General features: G+C 41.7%; 2 protein-coding genes across 2 annotated transcripts; both read right to left on the reverse strand.

The window, feature by feature from the left end:
• Window positions 1-5,008: 5,008 nt before the first annotated feature.
• hoxc8a (homeobox C8a) lies at window positions 5,009-8,735 on the reverse strand. Its single transcript, XM_038722535.1, has 2 exons — window positions 8,015-8,735; window positions 5,009-6,605 (listed from the first exon to the last, which is right to left on the reverse strand). Exons 1-2 carry the CDS (start codon window positions 8,448-8,450, stop codon window positions 6,295-6,297), a joined length of 747 nt encoding a protein of 248 aa, XP_038578463.1. The 5' UTR covers window positions 8,451-8,735; the 3' UTR covers window positions 5,009-6,294.
• Window positions 8,736-12,223: 3,488 nt separating this feature from the next.
• Window positions 12,224-14,781, reverse strand: hoxc9a (homeobox C9a). The gene is made up of 2 exons (XM_038722534.1): window positions 14,134-14,781; window positions 12,224-13,080 (listed from the first exon to the last, which is right to left on the reverse strand). The coding sequence occupies exons 1-2, from the start codon at window positions 14,675-14,677 to the stop codon at window positions 12,836-12,838; spliced, it is 789 nt and encodes a 262-aa protein (XP_038578462.1). The 5' UTR covers window positions 14,678-14,781; the 3' UTR covers window positions 12,224-12,835.
• Window positions 14,782-16,171: the final 1,390 nt, after the last annotated feature.

Here is a 16,171-nt window from a genome sequence, read left to right on the forward strand (position 1 = left end):
TGCAATGGGTAAACTGCTTTAGGGTGTAAGACTGATGTATTCCCTGCTCATTTTTTTTACACAGGCTTTACTGGTTTCTCTCTCTCTCTCTCTCTCTCTCTCTCTCTCACACACACACACACACAGCCCCATTTGTGTGCTGTTCCACATCATGACAATATTTTGGATTTTTTCTTCTTTTTTTTTTATTGTCAAAATGTGTGAAAGAAAACTAAGAACTGTATTTGATTCCTATTTTGCACCACTCATGCAGCTTTTATTTACAGTTCCTCGGTCATAACGCCCTGTTCGCTGATGTCAAAATGATTATTGTTATTACTGGTGGTTTTGCTAACAATGTGGATATTTGTGCTGATTTCTTATTTCATGCTGTGAATAAAATATCATGCTACTTCCCATAATGTCGTCAGTGATTATGTCACAGAGCAACATCTCACCACAAATCCCTGCATCTTATTAAATCGGAACAAAACAATGGGACAGTCAAACCCTCTCATTGTCCGAGGAGACAACAACAAATCAGACACTCGGAAACACTCCTCGGTGTCAGCTCGTGCAGTTTATTTGCTGGCAGCGGTGTAATCAGCTGGGTCAGCTGACATCCGCAGTGAGCCGCCGCCGAAAACCAGCGACCATAAACAACAAGCCTCAACACCGCCCACTTCCACATGCCACACTTTTGATCGCTAGGGGGCACTGCTGGGATCACCGTGTGTACATAACTGTCGCCTATGTGCAGTGTGTTGTGTGGGTGTGGGTGTGGGTGTGCATGCGCGTGAAATCGCTTATGTTATTCAGGCTCTTGGCACAGGCTGAATGGCTATAACAAGTGACAACAAGGATGGAAACAACAAATAATTAGAGCACATCAGCCAGCTCTGAATGCAATTTGTCACTGCCTGGTCAGAAGGGCCTATGAGTGATGACAAAGTTTGCTATCAGCAGGCAATTTATTACAACAGATTGGGCAGAGCAGCTCTAAAATGCTCAGCTAATGTAGGCTACGGCGGCCAGCACACACGCAGGTGCTGCTCCACCAGCCAGGAAGGTATAATGACAGTCGCCCTGGGCATCAGCAGCCTCCCAGGCTACAGGTCAGGTCACAGCTACACGGAATAGACAACTCCGCCTTCTCTTGATCACACACGCTCACTCTTCATCATTACAACCCAGCAATCTTCAAACACAACATAAAGACACTGAGAAAGTGATAGAGATATGTGTAATCTTACCCCAGCAGGGTCTCCTCAGTTTGTAGCTTCGCTGTGGTCCAATATAGCAGCTGAGGGGGTCACGATGCAAGTGGGAAATATCAACACCGCGCACATTCCCCGTGTACTGTTGGCTGTCTTCCCATCTCGGCGATAAGGAGCGTATTTGGAGGCAGGCTGCCTACTTGCCGGGGAAAGTATTTTCTAGCAGGCTTGCTTGCTCCATTTCCTTTCCCAGTCGCGGCTTTATTGCCTCCGGGAGGGATACACGCAGACAGCGGCTGGTAGAGGCGGCGACTGTCCAGAAGATCCCTCTGTCAGGAAGTCGGAGATCGGATGAATATCACACACAAAGCAGCGCCAAAACGACTGTGCAGTGTTTTTATATTAGAGTAAAGGGGAGGAAATACGTTTCTAGCCCCAGCTTTAGTCTGCTGCTGATACAAGGGAAGGACCAGAGAATAGACAACAGCATAAAGTTCATGTTCATAGAGCGTATGCCACGTGGCTCGCTGCAGCCAATCGCAGAAAGGATTCAGTCGTAAACTTTTATTACTCAGCTGTAAATTTCTCCCTTTAACAACCAGGAATGTTTGCACCCATCTTTTGCCTTTCTTTTTTTTTCGATTGCACAAAAACTCAAAATTGCCACACGATATGGAGCTCGATGCTGAAATTTTCCCAATTAGACGTGTGTCAAAAAATATGACAGTTCCCCTGGTGGAGGAGCTGTATGCCATGATGCACCCCAAGCCAATGGGAAATGGGAAATACAAGTGCGTGAGTGAAAATAGAAGGAGGGGAGACAGGAAAAGAGGTAGAGAGGCATAGTGAGATATGGAGAGAGAGAAAAAGGTTTCTAATTAAAGCTTAATTAAGCTAAGCTTTGCTTCCATTTTAGGGCCGCTTTCTCACCGACTGATTCTCAGGATTATGATATGGATGGATTATGATATGGCAGATATCAGGTTTCACTATTCACACCCAACATCAACTAGATGGTCCAGGTGCATGTACAATAAGAAAAATATGTCGAATTTAACTAATTGTTTACAAGGTGTATTTTTTTTAACTTGAAAGGCAGGTAAGATTGAGTTTGAGGATGAACACACACACACACACACACACACACACACACACACACACACACACACACACACACACACCACAGCAGAAATCCAAGGAACCAACATGCACTGTAAATCTGGTTCAAACTTTCAACAGGATCTATGAGTATCACACACAGAGAAAGAAAAAAATGACGCCTTTCAAAATACGGACATCAATTTTAAATCTTAGAAATAAGGGGAACATGAGGCGCCCATGACTTTTTGAAGAAAATGTCCTGGCCTTCAACAAATATATACTGCATCGAAATACATCTAAATAATATACGAGTAAGAGGATTTCAAGATGAAGAGAACAATAGCGGAGAGATAATTTAACTTGAGCCTAACACGCAGGTTTTATCTCGTAAATCCCACTAGAGCAAAGGCCTCTAGCTTTAAAAAAAAATATGACACGCATCTCAGTAACGTATAAAATCAATTTCCTACACCCAAATAATTAAAGAAATTTCAGTTACATACTAGGATGAGCGGTGCATCTTGTCCTTGCAGGCCATGATCTCCACACTGAGCCTCACACTGAGACTAAAGATGCAGACCCATCCCAGCCGTGCCTTTACACCGCCAATAAAGTTTACAGCAGGTACACTAAACTTTATTGGTAATGTAAACCCCTCTGTAAAAGGTACACACACACACACACACACACAAAGAGCCCATCCGTGGTGCAGAATAGCTGCGACTTGGGGACACATCCGACTTCACGCAAGCAAATAGAGAAATAAACACCCTGGATGAAAAGACTGCGCTTGAAGGCAACACTGTTTCACTCAGAAAACTATAAGACACAATTACGGAGGGAAAAGCCCTAAACTGAAGATCCGCAAGTGGTATCAGCCTGGATTTACATTAAGGGAAAAAACTGAAATTAAAAAAGTAGTTAGCAATGCAGACTAATCTGCTTTTTAAAAAAAACAAAACAACGCAGATTCAATGAAAAGCCTGTATGCTTTTGTTTCGATTTTACTCTTTAGGCTACAATATTCAGCTAATACCCATCAATACATGTTGCTCTCTTTACAAGTTCATTTTACTGAAAAATAAAAAATAAAACAATTATTAAGAAAAAACTATTTATTGAAGAACAGTTTTTCTGTGTAAAAAACACATGATTCCGTTTAGGCCCTATTAACCCCCACAATCTACCTTCAAGCTTAAAAAAACAATTAAACATTTTGAGTCAAAGTAAAAGACAAGCTTGCAACCAAATAATATTCCAGTGAGAAATAACAGTCTCCTAACACTCACACCTTACAGTAGTCTCCACGGTGAAGTAGGCCCTATTTGCATCATCACTGTTTTCATGTACACATCGAATGGATCACTTCAGCTCATTCAAATAGTCCATAACAAAAAGCAGACATGGCTAGACGCACCAGGAGTTTTGAATAATTTAGCTGCACGACACTGAAACACCTACACGGAGAGGCGGCACTGTTGACGGCTTGAGATGCAGTTCTAATAATATATTAAAGCATAAAAATATATTAAAAAACAAATAAATAAAAGCATGTAAAGAAAACGGCGGAAACACAGTGTGTCATTAGCCATCAAATTAGTGAAATGCGGGTGAAATTCTGTTGTGAACAGTAGGAGGTCAAATTACATGTTGTGAAAAACAAGGCTCAGATTTCAATTCATGTAATGGAACAAGTACTGGTATTTTATCTAACACTTCAAATGACCTACACTGCTGCACCGGTTGGGACACATTGGAGCCTAATATTTATGCTACTTCAACGATAGCCTAACCCAGGTTTTATGTTGACTGCTCATATCCTCCATTTATTCTAAACCATCATCATAAAAACAGCAGCTGGACGGGAGAAGAGACACAAGGTGTTACCTGCACTCGGCCTCCTATTAGCTTTGATTTCAACACTCTGCGTTCCGCAGGTTTAGTCTGGACACCAAGTTTCACCCCAACACCTTTCATTGTATAGACAGATAAAGCCTCCCTCATGCTTTGCCATTATTTAGTCTGATTATTATCATCATCGCCAGATGTTTGTTCCATCTCATCTCAAACAGCCATTATTCATCCCAAGATTCATTAAGAAAAGCTCCGTGTCCTCCCTGAAGAGAGGAAGTTTCTTATTAAGAGGATGAATCAAATACAACAGGCGTTGGAGATTACGCATGCTGTGAATGGGATTCGCAACATCTCCTTAAAAGGTAAAGGGATACTCTGCAAATGCAGGGCTGGCGTTTTTTTGTTTGTTAATCTAACAAGTTTAAATTAGGCAAACTTTAGTCAAGAGACTGTTCAGTATGCCTGCGCCTTCCCTTCCCTCCTGCCGCCGCCAGAAAATGTTTTAGGCGCATAGCCTATGGCTGAAAATCAAAGCATCATCGAAACATCAACATCAAGTTTAGCCATTTCCTCATTGAGTTGTTTTTGGTTATATGCGTCAAATTTCTTCTGGATGTTCCGACATGAAAACTGGGTGTCATATTGTGCTCTGAACGTTTCTCCCGAAGTGTATATCTCTTTAGAGAGCAAAGCAGTAAAGTGGCACAGGAGGTAACAGCAGGATGAATGTACTAGACATAGCTTTTCAGTTCACATATGTATGATCCTCGTTTTTATGAGCGTGTGTGGGGGCAGAGGGAGAGGGGTAATTTCAGTAACCAAGGCTGTAATATCAATAAAAAAAAAAAAAACAGAAATCATTGTGAACCATCTTGTTTATTTGTGATTTTACATCAACAATGGCGGGGACATACAACTCCGTCTTTCACAGGAGAAACACCAGGAAACGAGCATATTGTTAACATCAATATATAACAAGACGTACATAAAGATTATATTCAGTGCAAAACAACTACGCTATGTCACCAGCACATTAAAATAAAACGTCCCTTTACTTTAAAATTGTTGTAATTGTAGCAGGTATTATCTTACACAGTAAATGTGCGTCATAGGCAGTTTTAGTTGTTGGGGAAACAGCTTGCAATCAAATCAGAGCGATGCCACATGTGAGGAATGTAAATTCAGCAAAGGCAAGGCTCTGAGTTTAGGTAGTGCCGTGGTACAATCTCAAAATTTGTTTGCTTGGCTTGGAGCTAATTGTCTTCCCAATACTCACAAATTGTCTTCAACAAGTGTATATTTGTATATTGGGTAAATGCTACATACATAACTTAATCATATAAGGTTGATATAGAACACTTTCAAATTAAAACCATATGAAATCTCTATATTCAGAAATCTCTATTGCAATTTCCCCAGGTTTAGGTAGCATCAAAGGATTTCAAACGATTGCATTTCCCTGGTAATCCTAGAAAAAAGATGTCTGAGGAGCTAATGGCTATCTTTGTCTAGGCCATTCACATGAAAACGAGTAAAACAGTAACAGTAACAGTTAGAATAATAAAACGTGTGTTTTATACATGGGCCGTTAGCCAATGCTGCAATGATGTCTGAACACGCACTACTAAGTTATAAGCCTACATTTTTGTCTCTTACAATTTCGGAAAGGCTACTCTGAAATGACGCCCATGTTCTTTTTAAATGTAGATTATAATCTATTTACAACACAGGTCGGCGTTGGGCATGTTTTGATCTTATTTTGGCTACGCTTCTGATAAGTTATTAAAAAGCAAATTTGTTAAAAAAAAAAAAAAAAAAAAAAAAGCTAAGCCATTTTCCATCTAACATGCTTTTTAATTTAACCTTTCCTTCTTTTTTTGTTTGCAGGGGAAATGTGCTACAAGCGTGTGTAGCTTCTAAGAAAAACCCAAAAGGCAATGCGAATCATGTTAGGATAATCGCGAGAAGGGAGAATTTTGTCTATTTATGACAGCAACACTGGAGGGATTCCTGTTCCCTATTGACAAAATGAAAGGGTGGTCATAAAGTTGACGCTCTCTGCCTCCTTGTGACTCTTCATCTGTTTATGGGACCTCTCTTTTTTCGCTTTTTCAGCCATATAACCATAAAAAGGACCATAAAATCACTCCTTGGTCTCTTCTTTCTCTTCCGCTTCTTTCTCTTCTGCCTCTTCCCCTTCACCGTCCTCGTTGCCCTCTTCCTCGGCTTCAGCCTCTCCTCTCTGACCCGGAAACTTGTCTTTGTTGTTCTCTTTTTTCCACTTCATCCTCCTGTTCTGAAACCAAATCTTCACCTGCCGCTCGGTGAGGCTCAGGGCGTGCGACACCTCGATCCTTCTCTTGCGGGTCAGGTAAGGGTTGAAGAGAAACTCCTTCTCCAGTTCAAGAGTTTGGTAGCGACTGTAAGTTTGCCTCCCATTCCGTCTTCCTGGGGCTTGAATGAAATAAAGCCAGAGGTTAGCTGGACTAGCCACGGTATCCTCATAAAGACAAGCATTCAGATGACTTTTAATTAATTCTGCATCCCCCCCCTCCCTCCCCCATTAGCATGAACACTAATCCTTCAGCTCCTTAAGTTAGCTTTCACCCCTTTCCAATTCACCTTCACTCACAATGAGCGGGGAAATCCCTTATTTAAACTACATTTGATTTTCCATTAACAGTAATTACAGAGCTTATATGGCGTGTGGACGTAATCAGTGATTGTATTTTTCACTTAGGCTATGTGTGTAGGCTACCATTTACAGTTCTGTCTGCAGGAGTGATGAGCTGTCTGATACGACTTGTGCACCCACTTCACTGGAGAGTTATTGGGTGAGTATGAGAAGATACTATATTTATATGGGGGAAAAGAGCATGCTATCAGTGATTAATTTATATATTGTTTTAATTTGGACTGAATTCCCATCCGTTTATTGATGCCAAACAGCTACAAACAGAAATGCATATATTCCATTTTAGATTTTGATATTAAGCAAGTTTATAGAAATTAGTGCTGGTTTCCTCACTGGCTACAGGGCCTATACAAGCCTGTTGGAGATTTTCAGTCACACACATACACGTGCACACAGGGAGAGACACACACATGAGGAAAATAAGTAGAGAAGGGGAAAATATGAGATGGGATAAAGCTGCACTGTAACAACAGATGGGAATAGGCAAATGAGAAATCTCTCTCTGAGTAGATAAAAAAGAAGCTTACACCTGTGTGGAGTTAATGTAGCCTGATAGCCTGAACAGAATGATCTATGAATGGAGGAGATAATATCTACAAAACCCTTATGATTATGGATCTATGAGTCTGAGCACATTGGGCCTGTGGGTCAAATTACCCCCAAACCTCTAAAACCTGGATTCTGGATAATCGGGGCATGTTGTGTTTCAGCTAACCCTCCTGTCACTCTGCAAGCTACTGGTGTGTGTGTGTGTGTGTGTCTGTGTCTGTGTGGTACCACAATATCCTAAACTTACTCATCCTTTCCCCCAATGGTGCATTTAGAGTTCGTGAAATATCTACGATAACTGACTTCAAAGAGCTGGTGTCATGAGCTGTGATCAGCAATTTCTGTGTTTAAAGGCACTTTTGAAAGCAACAATTCAGCCCTGTATGGACATGTGCTGCAGAGCAACAGCAGCCTGCAGTACAGGTTGTATGTGCCCCATCATGTTCCCTGACTTATTTCATTTTATAGTTAAGAGACACACTCATGTATACTGAGGCACATTTAGCACACATGCACACAAGCAGACACAAACATTGATGGGTGCACACACACGAACACACACACGCGCGCGCGCATAAAGTAACATAAAAAGAATAGGAAATAATCGTATGATTCTGACCGTGGGGTCTCATCCAAGGAAACATAAGACTGGGAGAGGAGTTTTGATTTAAGTGGCCTTGTCCTTCTCCGGGGTTAGAGCTGCTCGACGATTTACAGTCTGGGTATTGCGCTAGGCTTGCGTCTTGCTGGGTACCATAAAGCGTTTGCCTCGGAAGGGCTTCGTATCCATAAAATTTCGTTGCGTCTCCGTGGCAAGCCAAAGCGCAGGGGTTTTGCTGGTATCCGGGGTTGGAGATCCCTGTGGTCCCGTGGTGGAAAAAGTCCTGCACATGATGGGACGGGTGCTGAAAGCCCGGTGCGGCTGCTCCGGGTCCGTAAACCAGCGTGTGGCTGCGGGCGACGCTTTGTGGAAACCTGCAGTCGTAGTAAGTTGGCTCCAGTGACTCGCCGCCTTTGTACTTAGAAAAAAGAGGGTTAACAAAATAGGAGCTCATGTTTAGTTAGCATCAAGCAGACGGGCTCTCTCGCAGCAGAATATCTCCTTTAGGATGATGGCAGCCTTTTGTTTAGGGTCCCAACTCGCACAGCGCACACAGGCAGACAAACCGGAACTAGGAGAAACGCTGCCCCTTTGGACAATCTACGGCAGCTCACTCTCTCTGAGCCTTTCCTCTCATCAGGTTTCTCTCGCAGTCGTGAGTGTGTTTTTCCCCCCCAGGTTTTGCAGGCTCAAACCCGGCTCATGGCATGTGCTTTTGGATGTGCGTTAGCTACGGTTAAAGCTGGCTTGCTCGACCGGCACAGTCACAGACGCTGCTCTTTTCTTTCTTTTTCCTTTTTTTTTTTTTTTTAAAGCTTCCCACCCAACCACCCCCACCACAAGCGCGTCCCCCACCCTCCTCCACCCCCCACCCCTTCATCTTTCTACGACCGGTCAGACGTAGGCCCTACGTATATCCACCTTGAGAGGAGTTGCACTAATCATAACCAACAACCCAAGAGGCTTTAAATATGATCAATGTTATGTTTATCACAAAAGCGTTGTTACAAGCTGATCAATGGAGTTGTGGGATGGTTAAACATAAAGACACATGTTACATTTTCACTATAGCCTGAATTTATAGTTTAGCTTGTTGTCTTTGCGTGGAGGTTATGAGGTGTATAAAGCAGGAAATGTTTCCTCTTTATAAACACATAAAGCTGTTATGAGCTGGGGTTTTCCCTCACATGCACGTCAAATACTAATTTCTAGAAAACAGTTGACCTTTTATGGGCTCCAGGAGGTCAACATGGCATCAGATCAATTCATGGCAACCAAAATGTTAAATAAAACAATACTATAAAAGCAAAAGCTTTAAAATCGAAGTACAATAATGTATGAGAATGAGACAAAACATCTCCCTGTGTGTAATCGAGTACACAGGCCAGGGCTACACTTGCACCGCGCGCTGTAAAACACCGACACACGCAAATATAAACACGACCTGTGAATACTAGGTGCCACTTACTGACCCCGTAAAACCGACGAGGATAAGCAGTAAATCTCTCTCATGGAGGAGTTCATAAAATTTTACATTGGATGTTTAGCTACAATAAGCGCGCGCATAATTCCCAGCTCAATAGTCGTGTGGGCTCTCTCTCCAAATATGCCAGTGTGGGTTTTGTGGGGTAACTGACGTTTTATACACATCATCGTAAAATATGAAAGGCGCACAGGGCGAATTTATAGACCGTTCACACTCTATAAATATGCAGATTGCTAATCATTGTTGCTCACATCTTGGGGACTTTCAACTGCTGGTACAGACGTAAAATATTAAGGATATAAATGAGCAGGTAGCAGATTTTTTTTTTTTAACAAACTGCAGTGACAATGAAATAATAATAATAATAATATTAGTAGTAGTAGTAGTAGTAGTAGTATTTTTCTTGTTGCATGGTGTTAGTTTTATGTATGTTGTCGTTGCTGTTTGTGCTGTCAATGTTGATTGTTTATGAACTGTTATTAAAGGAGTTTATATATTCAAATATTGTTTCTGGCTGTTAATTAATTCAGGTTTTTTGTCTGTTTTGTTTTTCTACTTTTTATAAAGTATTTTAATGGAGGTGTGCTCTTTAATAGACTCCCTAAAAAAATAAATCAACAGACACAGAATCCAAACATACAATGCCGTATAATCCCATCTAAATGCAGACACCGTTGCCCTCTGTCAAAACTTAAACCTGTCTGAAGACAACGATCCTAATTTTAATGCAGGGCACAAAATGGTTAGCAATCAAAAATGACCAAATTAAGTCATAATTTCACGGCCATTAGAGAGGTTTTTTTAACCGAAAAGTGTCAAAAACAAAAATTAAAATGTACCTATAAAACAGAAGTAGACTAAATTTAAAACATAATACATTACAATAAAAAAGGAAAATCCTGTATATGAACACATTCCGTGCCCAACATAACAACCAGTTCGCTACATTCAGGAGTGCTGCTCTGTGGTCTATTACACATAATGCGGTGGTTGACCATATCTGTCATTTTGTCATCGATAGGCTACTCTTCATTTTTCAGCCAAGCCACAGAGCTGTTAAAAAAAAGCCCTTCAACACACAGATCCTGCTCAAAACATGGACCAACAGCGTCATCTAGTGCTGAGATGTGTCCTTAACATGAAGGAATTCACCAATCAGAAGTAACTTTGATGTATCCAGAATGAGTCTCCCCATTTGTCCAAACCTTGTATGTACCCCGTCCTTTTCCTTAAATAAGCTGTTTGCCACCAGATCTGTAACGACATGCCTTCAGTCTCCTCTGTTTTACAGCAGGCTTCAAATACTTGTGCTGTATCTTTTTCTGTCATGGCCGCTACATGCTCTTATCTAAGACTTAACAGTGCTCTGTAGCACTCATATTTATGCATAATAACCATTGACGGTTTCCCATCTAATTGTAAGCTAATAGACCACTCCTGCGATGAAGTGCGGGGGGGTTGCGGCAGGAAAAAGTCCCCCGAATGGTGCGCATGACTCTCCTTTGAACGAGTCCACCACCACCGTCCATTAAAACCATAAAGTAATTTAGCCCAGACGTCTAGCCAGTTAGTCGAGTTTGCTTTGTTCGTCTGCATTTGAGACAAACAGCCGAGCTCCAACAGGGGCTGTAAAACTGGCATTTTTTGGCCCAAGCAGAGCGGAAATGCATTGGATTGGGCTTTGAAATTGCAGCATCCTGTCCGTATTGTTTACCACCACAAAAAGGCAATTTAGGCCTATCTCAGGAAACAAATGCGAGACACGGGAAATTGTCTCTCACTTAAAACTGAAATGTTTAAATGTAGTCTCAGATCTTCTCCAACGATCGCCTACGGGCCTGGCGAACTAATAAAACAACAGCCTACATAAGCAGGGTTGCTTATTTAGAAGGTAGGCCTGATTCATTTAGGACAATACCTCATAGCAGAGGTTAATATTTAAAAAACGAAGACGTTCTTGGAAAGCTACACAAATATTTGTCTGGGTAGGCCTATTTTCAACAAAGGCTATACGTAGGGCATTCACCAATAAAATAATTATCGCACATGCCTCATGTATTTATTTATTATTATAAGAATATGTTGTGTACAATTGAATTGAACTCCACTGCTGTAGCTCACTCATATTAGTAAAACAGTAAACACATCGGCAGAATGAATTATTTGCCGCCATACCGGTGCGTATTTTTTGTTGAGAAATTTACTTTCTTTCCCCTAATAGACCAAACACGGCTATTTATGGTTTTATTTGATGTGTAGGCACTTATTCTTAAATGCACGCAGACATGTAGGCCTAGCCTAAATGTACGCGGCTGAGACAAAAAGAAGGCTAATTAAGAAGCCACTTTCAAGCACCGCGAAGCTAAACTGAAACAATGTTGTCTTGCAAAAGCCTTAACTGCGCTGACAACAATTAAGTTTTCGACGTCGCCGTTATTTGCAGGCGCAGAGCTCATTTAGGCCCTGGCTGTAGCCTACTTGGGGGGGAATGCTCGTCGGCCAAAACATGAAGATGAATTGTGGACGCATGATTATTTAAAAAACATCCATCTGTTTGCATGCATCTTAGAAAATACTGATTTGGTAACTCAAGTTTCCTGCGGTTTTTCAAATCAACAAGATGGTTTGGCTGATATTAACAGGTATTCTGTTTGTAAGGCCCTATCTGCAGCCATGTACGCATTACTAAATGCGTCTGATCGCAAACATGATATCCACATTGAGTCACAATGAATACAGAATGCAAGCACTTAGTGATTATGTTTATATTTGCAGAGGTCTATAACTACACTCTATAGTTAAACTCGTAGGCTACAGTCAAAAAAAGAGAGATGCACAAATACAACAACTATCACAAAAATACAAGACAGACAAGTCCAATCGCAGATGTTCTGTTTCTGTACAAAATACTACACCTGCACAACAACGTATAAAGGAAATTAACATGAAAGAAAACATTCACATCATAAATTATGGGATTGTGAAATTCAAAAGAATTCAAGTATTATCTTTCTTCAGACAGTTTTAACATGTCCAAACTGCACTTATGTATAATTTCTCTTACAAAAAAACCATAAAGGTAATTCGAAGTAAAAGCAGAATGTGGTAATTATCTCCTTGGAAGTTTTTTTCTTTTTCTTTAACGCTATCAGCCTACACAAATACATGTGCACTGGAACAAAAAAACAAAACAGAATCAGCATCAAACAATCTCGAAGTTAAGGTTAATACAAAATCCAACAAAGTGATAAATATAAGGAGAAGAAGAAGGGGGTGTCATCGTGTGTTTTGGTACATCTGTGCTGTCCATGTGACTAGTGGTTATTATTGGTGTTTTCTGACTTCAGTCCATATTATTGTTCTTTGCTGTCGGTCTTTTCTTTGTTCATTTTCTTCATCTTCATCCGCCGGTTCTGAAACCAGATTTTGACCTGCCTCTCGGTCAGATTCAGGACCCTAGCGACCTCGAATCGGCGGTCTCTAGTGAGGTACATATTGAACAAAAACTCCTTTTCCAGTTCGAGAGTCTGGTACTTTGTGTAAGGGCACCGCTTCTTCCTTGTGGAACGGGCATGTATCCAATTTGCCACGGGGTTATCTGCAAATAAAAACCACAATTATAATTATGAAGACAGAATATATAGGGCCAACACTGTGGGGGCATTTTCACGACTGAGACAATGACAAAGTGTTAAGAATGTTAAGCATTAAGAAAATGTGGATTCTGGATTGGCAGAAATCCTGTGTAGCGTACTCATCAGAAGGTGCTGGAAAACAATGCCAAATCATACACATGTGTGGGGTTTTTTTTTTATCATTAAAGCTAAGCTAATACATTTTGAGGAATTCTCGGGCTCAGACTATCCAACCCCACTCTGATTTGCTTCCTTGTCCCCTTAACTTGTGAGTAACACCGTCGTAAAATACTCAATGCGCTTATTCACTTTATTGGCCCATAAAATGGCCCGTGGTTCAAGCCTTTACAGGTCCGTGGTGAAAGTCCTCGAGTATGTCCCTACATTCCTCAAGTTAGCTAGAAGAGTCATGTGAATTTGTTTTGGACCCAGAGAGGAGAACCCATTTTGATATTTAACTATGTGCACATCATCTTCTCATTATGATGTGGGTGAATCAGGTAGCCTGTGTGAGGATCAAATGCAACCAAAATGTGGCTTTTCCTCATATAATGGGCCTACAAAAAACAGGACACTCGCTGACCGGCTTACAGGGCTTGATGTACCGTATGTAATGGCTCGGTGTCAAAGCATGATCTAAAAATGCACCATAAGGCATTAACTGATGAATATTGATTCATAGGTTAGGCTCTTCACTTTAAAAGACCACCTGCATGTTTTTAACATTATGCAACACCCTTCCAAATTCAACGTCTTCCTGTAGGTTTGAGTCCATGTTTACAACCCCGTCTGGTTTTATAGCCCCAATATTAGCCTAGTAGCATTTGTCTTTTATAGTTCCTAAAGCTTCCCCCCTAGCACAGGCGGATCAGAGCTGAGCTGAAAATGGAGGGTGAAACCGCTTATAATTCCACTTCATGCAGGATGTTAAAATGCCTCTAAGCAAAAGCAGTTTTACACAGTCCCAAACCAAAACTCCCACCTGGTTGGAAAAGACTGTAGGAGCTTGAACTTACTAGGATCTAGCTCCGACTTCTCGTCTTTATGTTTCCCCGAAGCCAGGAGCTCCGACTCCGGAGAGGGGATATTCTGCGGCGTCTTGTCTCGCATGTCAGTGGATGAGCAGTACAGATAATCCGTGTAGGTCCGTCCGCTGGAGCCGAGACACTCGCCGGCTCTGTGCTCCGGAAAGGCGTCGGGCTTCAGCCCATAATGCCTGCTGTTCCCGGGATAGCCATGGAAAGGCACGGCGCCTGATATCGGCTCCAGCCATGACCGCATATACCTCGAGTCTGTGCCTAAGTGAGGCTGGTGAGTGTATGGATGGTAAACCACTGATGACTGGGAGTGTACAGGGGCCCAGGAGGTGGAGAAGACGGGTGGCTTGGGTGCGAAGCTGCAGGAAGGATAGTCAGCACACTCCGGTACTAGGGACGTCGAACGAGGGCCGGCTGGGTGCGAACCGGGAGCCGAAAACCGAGTTGCAGCAAGGACATCCTCGTTTTCATGGTTGATCAAGGAGTCCACATAATAATTACTTATGGGACCCGTGGTCGACATGTCGAAGCCTCCCCACTCTTTTACATGCAACCGATTATTATATGGAGTGTATGTGTACTTTTTTATCTAGCCATAGAACAATCAAGACAGGTAATTATTTCTCAACGCTTCCCTGGCTGCTATTGGCTGCCTCACCAACACGTGATTATATTTACCCCCACAAAAATTGTACAGTGGATCAATGCGCCACTTATCCTGGGATAGTAGTGCACATAAATCGGATCAAAGCATGTGCGCTTTTGCTCTTTTTCTTGGAAGTGTTAGAGGTAACGTCAACATCCATGTTTCTTTTATGAAGAAAATATGTATTTGTAGAGCTAATCACGGCTCTTTCTCTAGTCGCAGTACAGACCTGCGCACATTACGTCTAAAACCGAGGAAGGCACTATTTGATGGTGTAATCAATCTCTGTCTGGCAAAATCTACCGTAGAACCATGTTATTGCAATGGATAGTATTACAGCATTAAAGTGTTTATTGGATCGTGGACGCCTTTTATCTTTATCAAACGTGCAGCACGCTTTATAAAGTGAAGGGTTTATAACTTCCTGTGTAAGGCTGTTTATTTCTAAACACAGAGAGAGAGGTAGAGAAGCTTTCAGTGGCTACATGCGGACTAGACAGACCAGAGAGGGAATCAAAACACTGAATGCAGGATACACCAACAATAAAGTTTGCACTGTTTTAACGAGGACGCAACTATCCAAACATTTCCTAAATGGGATCTGCGGAGATAGCAGAGGAGGGGATTCAGATTCTTGACAAGTAGCCCACTATTGCGGGCCATATTCGGCTAGTGACCGTTCATGTTTTTATGTCCATCAATAAATTTTAACGAGGACCATTTGATTGTTCATAAACGTGTCGTTAATAAGACTGCATCCGAGTTCCTCGCTTAACATAAAACCACCACCGCTGTATGCAAGAGAAACAATTCCTATCAAACAGGGAGGCCGAGGACAGGAAAGGGGAGACTGCAGAGGAGGTAAAAAGGTTCGTTAAAGGGCTAGAGGAAAGCTTTCATAACAGGGGTAATGATATTGTTGTATCTAATGGCAGGAGTTGACTGTTTTTAAATATACTAGTGTAGCATGTCAGTTAAGAAACAACCCTGAACTCTTCTGCAGGGTTACAGCGACACAGCAAATAATACAACACTAATATATGATGAAGTTGGGGTAACCGAAGAAGTCACAGGGAAACACAAATTAGATCAACTGTGACATAAATATTGAACGTTTAACGCACACGTGCAGAGTGGATGAGGTAGATTACAACACAGCTGATGCATTAGTAAATCCTAAAAGCTGCACACGCTGTATTTCTGTGATGTGGTGACTTTGGTGCAGGAGTAGGCTATATTTGTACAGTTTGAGAAACGGTGACAAGAGCTATTATGATGACTTTTAATCTTACGTGGATGCATGTAGCCTATGTTTTATCTGTTTTTGGCGTGTGTTGTGTTGCAGGATGTTTATTTTGTGTGATGTGTATG

This window comes from Micropterus salmoides, unplaced genomic scaffold (genome assembly GCF_014851395.1).
Source record: "Micropterus salmoides isolate LMB-PRFRI ecotype aquatic unplaced genomic scaffold, ASM1485139v1 Ms_hic_scaffold_16, whole genome shotgun sequence".
Lineage (NCBI taxonomy): Eukaryota > Metazoa > Chordata > Actinopteri > Centrarchiformes > Centrarchidae > Micropterus > Micropterus salmoides.

What these genes read in the sequence shown, in the direction of transcription:
- hoxc8a (XM_038722535.1), bottom strand. Translation starts at nt 8,450, where the DNA reads ATGAGCTCCTATTTTGTTAACCCTCTTTTTTCTAAGTACAAAGGCGGC. An exon ending in TCCTTGGATGAGACCCCACG is followed by an intron (nt 6,606 to 8,014) that starts GTCAGAATCATA and finishes ATTTCATTCAAG; the next exon opens with CCCCAGGAAGACGGAATGGG.
- hoxc9a (XM_038722534.1), bottom strand. Translation starts at nt 14,677, where the DNA reads ATGTCGACCACGGGTCCCATAAGTAATTATTATGTGGACTCCTTGATC. An exon ending in GAAGTCGGAGCTAGATCCTA is followed by an intron (nt 13,081 to 14,133) that starts GTAAGTTCAAGC and finishes TTTTATTTGCAG; the next exon opens with ATAACCCCGTGGCAAATTGG.